The 9,158-nt window shown below is 35.7% G+C and overlaps 1 protein-coding gene across 1 annotated transcript in view; it reads right to left on the bottom strand.

The window, feature by feature from the left end:
* Positions 1–750: 750 nt before the first annotated feature.
* Positions 751–9,158, bottom strand: part of LOC150084477 (BTB/POZ domain-containing protein 6-like) — a 45,092-nt gene continuing 36,684 nt past the window's right edge. Inside the window, exon 2 of the mRNA XM_090376256.1 lies at positions 751–1,351. Within this exon, the coding sequence (XP_090232382.1) occupies positions 751–1,351 (601 nt within the window). The remainder of the gene's footprint in view (positions 1,352–9,158) is intronic.

The raw sequence follows: 9,158 nt of genomic DNA, 5'->3' as shown, positions 1-9,158 counted from the left end.
ATCAAAGGGAAAAGTCTCATTCATCAGTGGCTTAAGCTAATAAATAATAAAGTGCATTCTTATAAAAAAAATTCATTGGCATCATCTTGATAAAGAAAAATATTTAAAATAAATATGTATCTAGTGAAGAACCTCCGAGTGGAGAAATTGTAATGGCGTCAGCCCCCCCCCCCCCCCGAAGGATCATGGCAGATGAAAAAGCGGACCCAGAATTCTGCATCAATGTCACAAATCTGGCATTGTCCGAATATTTCCGATTCTAATCACTACCCATGACTAAACTGGCCTGTGTTGAGAGTTCTGCCTAGTATGATGTTGCTTACATTCTGAATGTAAATGACTGTGTATTTACGCTGCTATGTACAGTAAATTGCACAGAACAGCTGAAGTAAAATTGGTTAAAAATCAAACAGGTGAAATTATGTTTAATTTAGAAGCAAATATAATTTACATGTTTATTTTACAAGTAAATATAATTTACATGATTAATTTACAAGTAAATATAATTAACATGTTTAATTTACAAGCAAATATGGATATATCCATCGTATGATAAGTGACACATCTCATCTTTACGTATTTTTTTTATTTTCTTATATCATCAGTTTGAAAAAAGTCAAAATTAAACTGGAGATATGCGACTGGATTTGAACCACTAAGAAACTGAACAAAACAGATATTCATCTAAAAATTTTTGTATGCAGTTCCGATTTTTTACTTAGTTAATAATTATTTTTTTCCCAGTCATAATCAATAATAAGTGTACATTCGGTTTCGATTCCCGTTATTAAAAAAGACCGGCATAGGAGTAGATCCTGCTAGCACTGTGTTCATTAGAATAGCCAATGCTTCATTCGTACAGAACACTCTATGCTTCATGAGGAACTTTACAAACTGCAAAGGAGTTAGATTTAAGAAATGTACACAAGGCAGAAATGGATTGATGACAGAGCGTAGTCCACCAAATAGTCTGTAACAAGCTTTCCTCTTTGCTTCCTCTTTAGCCCAACGCATTATGGCATCTAAAACAACTTCCTCAGATGGTAGATGTAAAGTGGTCATTTTTATTATTGTTTTAACTGTTGAGGAAAGGGCAACAATAAATGATGAGCTGGAAATCACAGAGAAGGTATCGCTACAAATCAGGAATAGGCAACGCTTTCTCAATTTTCTGATATGTAATGAACATGAAAATTCATAAAGCTGGCATACATTATCCGAGGCAACATTATCGTATAAATATTTAATACAACGTTTGCGTAGATCAAACACCATGTATCGGTCTGCAATTGTTGTGACAGCCATTGCTTGGTCGACGCTAAGAAGAACAAGGTCCTCGGTGTACACGTACCTACAGAAAAATAACTGATTAGGAAACAAATACAAAGCGCCATTTGAAGGCAGAAAAGAATACAATTAAACAAAAATATTTCACGTATTTATAACATAAATATGTAAGGAGAATGTTGATTCCTGTAAGGCTGCGGTTCCCAAACAGCGGGTCCGTAAACCAGTTCCAGGGAGTCCGCGAAACGATCCTCTGAGAAATGGTAAAATTATTTGTTCTACGTATAGCAAATTGGTGATAGATAAAGTTATTATTATATATTTATGTAAAAATTAGAATAAAGTTGAGTTGTTTTAAACATAAAACTTTGAATTTTTTTGAATTTTCATACATATATGCACACACGCAAAGAAACATATATATATATATATGTGATTCGCGAACTTCTTTTTCATTTTTGAAGGGGTCGGTTCATAGATCTGAGGAGTTTGGGAACCACTGCTCTAAGCGGCATTTTTTGTATCTCTCTGAAATCGTGTTTACACAAGTTTGCTTGAGAGGCGAGTCGCTGGAGCAAGCTACTAGCTTGATTTGTTAAGGATATTTTCAAATGATTTTATTTCGATCTATTTAAAATAAATAAGTTTTGTTTTTTCCTATAATCCGTTAGTATTTTATATGCTCGTTTAGTTATTTTATGTATTTTTATATTCAATGTATATATTAATTTATGCGTTATATATATTTTTTTTTCATGCATTTTATTTATTTATTTTTTCATGCGTTTTATTCATTTATTTTATTATTGGCTTAAGATAAACAAAATATTTTATGACAGAAAGCCTCAAGTTATGTAAAATTCAAATTGTGACATCCATTAATGCAATTTCATCATTACTCATTGTTAAAGAATGCAAAAATGGCTGCCTTCTTGGTAACACGTGCTGCAAATCGCTCCGTGAATATCGATAGTGTTCATCAGTCTAAAACAGTGTTTCTCAACATTTTTTTTTTAATTATCGCTACCCCTAAAGGACTTTTTTATACTTTCTCCTAATCGCTCCCCCCTTGAAATTTTAAACAAGAAAATATTTGTTTATAGAAAATGTATCAGATTCCCATAGTAAAGCATAGGGGTGATTTTTTCTGGAAAAAACACACTTAATTTCCGATTTTTCTTTCAATAATAAGTGTATATTCGGTTTCGATTCCCGTTATTAAAGAAGAGGGGCATAGGAGTAGATCCTGCTTCTTCAAGTTAAATAAATTGGTCAATTTACTTAACTAAACTTAACTAAAATTGACCAATTTACTTAACAAGTTAAGTAAATTGGTCAATTTACTTAACTCATGCACATATACTCGACAGCACTTAGTTTTTATTGAAATCTTTGAAATTAAAAAAGATATTCCCACGCTATCAGCTTCCCATAGAAAAGCATACAGGTGATTTTTTTCTGGAAAAAACTCACTTACTTTCCGTTAGTTCTTTACAAAGCTGGCAAATATACTTATTTAACATTGTTTTACTACCAGAGACTACAATTTTTATGTAACAATCTACCAGTCATAAAGATCTTGTAGAGTGTTTCATTCTCCCTTAATAAATCGCAGGATAGAATGGGAAATCAATTGCTTATTGAAAACTTGATGATAATATGTTAATATACCTATAAATAAGCTATATTAAATGTTTAATGAGTTTTATAATCGAGATCGTTGAGTATTACTTAAGATGCAATGTGTCAAAACTGGCAAAAATCAAAGATTTTCGTTCTAAAATGCAGAAAATTCTGCACTTTTTCGTAAGTTTCATAGAGAAGCATTGAAAATAATTCTTTCTTCAAGAACTCACTTAATTTCTATTATTTCTCTACAAAAATTGGCCAGTTAACGTATCTAACAATGATTTAAGAGCAAACACTTCGCTTTTAACGAAATCCTTGAAATTAAAAAAGTTATTCCACACAGTATCAGATTCCCATAGTAAAGCACAGTGGTGATTTTTTCTGGAAAAAATTCACTAAAATTAAGTTAGTTCTTTACAAAAGCTGGCAAATATACTTAATTAACATTGTTTTACTAACAGACACTCAATTTTTATGTAACAATCTACCAGTCATAAAGATCTTGTAGAGTGTGTCGTTCTCCCTTAATAAATCAGCTCGAGAGCCTAATCCCATTGTCAGTAAACGACTTAATGTTTTCAGTTAAGTTCTTTATGTGGGGGATAAAAGAAAATTTATCATCAATTTAAGAGACCAAGATTTTGAGAAACATAAGGAATTTGGACATTGTTGATATAAAGTTTAGGAGGTCTGTTGTAATCCAGTTTATTATTGAAGATCATCATTTTAATTTTCGCCTAAGAAATTTTTAATTTGCTTATTCTAGACCATTCCAGAAAATCATCCGGGATTTCTTTCCCATGTGTTTATAACAAAAGTCTTGACCTGCCTGGTATGCATAGCATTAAATCGTCGGCATATGCTATTTTATTGCAAATTTGACTTTCTTTTAGTAACCATTCGTCTAAAATATAATTCCAGAGGAGCGTCCTCATTCATTTGCAGAGGATGCCTTATGGGCATCCTCTGCAAATGAATTTTGAAAATACCAGATGTTGTGAGATTTCTTTTATCTGCCTATTTGAAAAATAAGGTCTAATAACCTTATATAATAAATCAGTACATTCTGCCTCTCTAAATGACTTGAGGGCGTTCTCTCACCAGAGTGTATCGAAAACACCCGCAGCGTCGGTAAAAACAACCACCATGTATTTCTTGTCTGTAGTTTTACCTAGATTCATCAAATTTCTGATGACATATTCAGTGGAGGAGCCTTTCTTAAAGCCGAATTGTGAATTAAAAATCATATTACTTGTAGCCAAAACCTTCTGCATCCTAGGCGCTAATAATCTCTCATAAAGCTTTCCAAGCTTTCGTAGAAGGGATATAGGGCCTTGGGATCCGTTGCCAAATTTTCAGGCTTCCTGAGCATATTTACTAACGCAATCTTCCAAAAATTTGGAAACGTCCCCTCTAATAGACATTTGTTGAATACATTCAACAATAAATGTTGAATGTATATATGAAAATTTTGGTGAAATCTTTTGATTGCCACATTTTCAACTAAGTCCAATCCAGAACATTTTGATAGATTGATTTTAGAAACTGCAAGTGCAAGTTCATCTAGACTAAATAGTTGCGTGTCATTTGACTACAATGATCTCCATCAGGGTCACATACATAAAATTGCTTCCAATGCATGGCTCACGAGCGGGACGCTCTTTCCCGAGACCGAAAGATTCATGCTCGCCATCCAAGGCCAGGAAATCAACCAGGAACTATAGAAAATACATCGCAAAGGAGTCCGGAGTGTTAGATGACATATGTCGACGATGCCACCTGGCCTCAGAAACGATCCAACACATCACCGCGGGATGCAAGGTGATCGCCCAGACTAAGTGCACTAATGGACACAAGCAGGTAGCCAGGATAATACATCAGAAGCTAGCAAGAAATACCAGTTGACTGAAGAAAGTGTACCGTACTACAAGTCCGAACGCCAGGCCGTACTAGAAACCCCAACCAACAAGCTGTACTGGGACCGCGCCATAATAACGGATAGGACAAACCCGCACAACAGACCGGACATAACCCTTGTGGACAAGAAGGAAAAGGCTACCTATCTGATTGACATAGCAGTACTGGCAACCTGCAGAAAATCCATGTGGAAAAAATCAGAAGTACATGCACCTAAGAGAGGAAATCAAAGAGATGTGGCGTATGCAACAAATAACGACCATCCCGATCGTCGTGTCAACCAGAAGTATGGTGCCAAAGACCTTACATAACAGCCTAGCAGCAATAGGTCTCCCAGCAAACACCTACAAGGAACTCCAGAAAGTCGCAAACCTGAACACCTGTAGGATTGTCAGAGAGTTCCTGGACCAACAGTAACATCAGACATAATAACAACCACCCTGTGCATTTGGTAGCAATACCCGTCACGAGGTGGAACCCCCAATCAGACAGAAATAATATAAGAGCAGCAGCAATAATAATAATAATAATAATAATAATAATAATAATACAATACAATATAATTTTATTTTATCAAGAGAATTTATTTACAATAATAATAATAATAATAATAATAATAATAATACAATACAATTTTATTTATCAAGAGAATTCGTTTACAATAAATGAACTTGTTAAGAAAAGTAAATTTCTTGACAACAAGTTGTAATTCTTCCTTTACAACAGTTTTGTAAGATAACGAATTTGTTATCTTACAGAAAAGACTATGAAGTCACTACACATAGTATATTCCACACTGTAAACAGAGGTAGTAGTTTATCTGCATATCAATTCTAATCTACTGTGTCATTGAATATCAAGAATTTTCTTATTAGGAATTTTAATTTGGAGATGGGGTAACTCCTCCTAAGCCTGAAATCAATGCTAGCCAACAAGTTGTTTATTATATTCATTATGTGGCTATCTCCAAATCTATTTAGTATCCTTGGGGGAGGCAAAGTAATTGCTTTTGGGTTCCCTAAATTTTGTGAGACATTTCTTTGCAGATTCGACTCTTCAAAAATAGTGTTAAGATTTTTTAAGAATAGATTTAACTTCAGTTTTTGAACTGTATACAGTATTTTATGTTTCAACAAAAATTGCCTTCTCTTGTTCAGGTCATTCCAAGAGTTTGTCCCCATTAAAAGTTTCAGAATCCTATTAATTAAGTTGTTTATTGCCCTTATTTCTGTTTTGTTTGCTCATGCCCATATAGTTACTAAATAATTGAGTTGGGAGTCCACTAATGCATAAAATAAGGTAACTTTTGTTCTAAGATTTAACTTATTCTTAATGTAGTAGAAAACGTACACATAAAATCTCATTTTTTTTGTACAAGTTTGTTATTTGCATTGCCCAAATTAGACTGTAGTCAATCCATAACCCAAGGTAACAATGATTTGAAACTTCTTCCGCAGCTGGACATTTGCAGTTCTTGAAATTCTGATCATGTAGGCAATCATGTTTGTGCAATTTGATAGAGAGTTGAATGTCCAAGGTTTGATGAGGAGGTCTTGTTACCAAAAATTTTGTTTTTTCAAAGCTGAGTGCTAATTTATTATCGTGCAACCAAGTTTGTAAATGTATTGCATCCTGTTGTAAATCATTCTCCATTTTTGTTAGGTTCTTTCCTATTTTATATAAGATTATATCATCTGCATAAATTTTTATAAAGGAGTTCTTAATTACTTCGAATATGTCATTTATATAGATGTTGAACATGATTGGCCCAGCATGTGTGCCCTGAGGTACTCCTCTCTTTACATTATAATATTTTCCCTTTGTATTTTCTACTTCTACTGTTGTTTTTCTCTTGGTTAAATAATTTGCTAGGAGTTGATCGAGTCTTCCCCTTATACCATATTTCAGTAATTTCTGTTTCAATATTGTGATATCAATTAGGTCATATGCTTTGGTCAAATCTATAAATAAAATCAATATGAAGTTATTGTTGTTTAAATGTAAGTTTATAGAGTCTACTAAGTTCTCTAATAATGTCTGTGTGCTCTTGCCCTTCTGATATGAGAATAGAGAGTTGTTTAATAGTCCATATTGATGGAAATATTTGCTTATATGGGAAAATATATAATTTTCTATTATCTCATTTAAAACTGACTGTATTGTTATCGGTCTGTAATTGCAAAAGTCATTAGGTGGCCCCTTTTTATATATAGGAATTACCTTAAATGAGAGTAAATTTGTAGGATAGCTTCCCGACTCTAAGATCCGTGCTATTAGCTCTACCAAGAGAACAGAGAACTGTTCTTTGTTTCTCTTTACCTCGGTTACAGTAATACAGTCCAGTCCGTAAGATTTCTTGTTCTTTAATTGTTCTATAATTTTAAGAATCTCAGTATAATGTGGAGCTAAGACTACACAAGAGTTCATTATATAATAATAATAATAATAATAATAATAATAATAATACAATACAATACAATTTTATTTATCAAGAGAATTCGTTTACAATAATAATAAAAATAAAGTAAGACGTAACAACAGAGCACCCTAGATAGAAGTAGAATGAAAGGAAACCAAGGACATACAAGAGATGTGAGAGTGGAAAATTCGAGAAGAAAAAGTAACACAGTCGATCAGGAACACCCACAACCGGCGAATCCCAGGAATCGATAACAACCACAACTACTGGTAAAAGAAGCTCACCTGCACACACAAGCACCTAGCAGAGCAGTTCATTCGAATGACAAGGCACCCGGAGACAATCCCGAATGTTTCTCACCGAACGAGTCACATGCCTGAAGCCTAAAGACGAAGATACAAGAAACCCGGTGAAATACAGACTAAACACCTGCCTGCCAACGATGTACAAGATCCTGACCAGCTGCATAACCAAGAAGATATCAGACCACTTAGACAGTCAGATCATAATGGCCGAACAGCAGAAAGGATGCAAGGAGCAATCAACCATAGATGCCGCAGTTATGGAGCAAGCCTGCAAGAAGCACCGCAACCTATACACGGCCTATATCGATTGCTGCAAGGCCTTCGACTCCGTGCCTCATAGCTGACTGATAGAGACCCTGGAGATCTACAGTGTTAAGCCGATAGTGACAAACTTCCTAGGAGTAACATGGCGAAATGGAGTACCACCATTAAGGTCGAGAACATCACAACCAGGCCATTCCCCATTAGAAGAGGAATCTTTCATGGAGATGCACTGAACCCACTGTGGTTCTGTCTAGCATTCAACCCGCTTTCCACCATGCTTAACGGCAGAAAGTATGGATATAACCTCAAAGAAGGAAGAAAGAATTTGTACACCCTCACCCCCCTGATGTACATGGATGACATCAAGTTCTACACGGCAACCAAGAAGTAACTCCAGCAACTACTCCGGATCATCGAAGAATTCAACAAGGACATCTGGATGGAATTTCGTCTAGACAAATGCAAGACCCATACACTGCACCAGGGAAATTTAGTTGGCCGAAACTACCAGCTGCCGACTAGTAAAGAGATCAAAGCTATGAGAGAACGAGAAAACTAAAAATACCTAGGGACGATGCAGGCTCAGCAGTTAGAGCACAAGGAAATCAAGAAGTGCGTGGCCGAAAAATATGATCAGAGACTCAGAAGCCTGCTGAAAGCAAAATTGAACGGAGGGAACACAGTTAAAGCCATAAACACCTATTCAGCTCCAGTACTAACATACAACTTCGGGGTCATAGATTGGACAAACACCGAGCTAGACTGTCCTTGTCTTTCATGCGAAAGACAAGGACAATGATGGACAACAGCTGCCAATTCCACCCGAAGTCAGCAGTGGAGAGACTAACAATAGCTCGGAAAGAGGGAGGAAGGGGCCTGATAGACCTGATGGAGCAACAGAAACAGTGATAGTTAACCTGAAGGATTACTTCGAGAAAAACACAGCAGCACTCCAACAGGCCATAAGGAAGATAGATAAGTGGTATACCCCACTCAACCTAAGCGAGGAACACCCACCCACCCAGACGGTACAAGAAACGAAGTTAGAAGGATGGGCAAAGAAGATACTCCATGGAAGACAATACAGTGACCGCCATCAAGATCATATCGATAACATTGCTTCCAATGCATAGCTCACAAGCGGGACGCTCTTCCCCGAGACTGAAGGATTCATGCTGTCCATCCAAAACCAGGTAATCAACACCAGAAACTATAGAAAATACATCGCAAAGGAGCCAAAATGTCAGATGACACATGTCGACGACGCCACCTGGCCTCAGAAACACTCCAACACATCACTGTGGGTTGCAAGGTGATCACCCAGACTGAGTAACTCA

Source organism: Mastigoproctus giganteus, chromosome 6, assembly GCF_048544385.1.
Source record: "Mastigoproctus giganteus isolate SK-2022 chromosome 6, ASM4854438v1, whole genome shotgun sequence".
Lineage (NCBI taxonomy): Eukaryota > Metazoa > Arthropoda > Arachnida > Uropygi > Thelyphonidae > Mastigoproctus > Mastigoproctus giganteus.
Note: the sequence above shows the minus strand (reverse complement) of the source record. Positions and strands in the feature narration are given on the sequence as shown.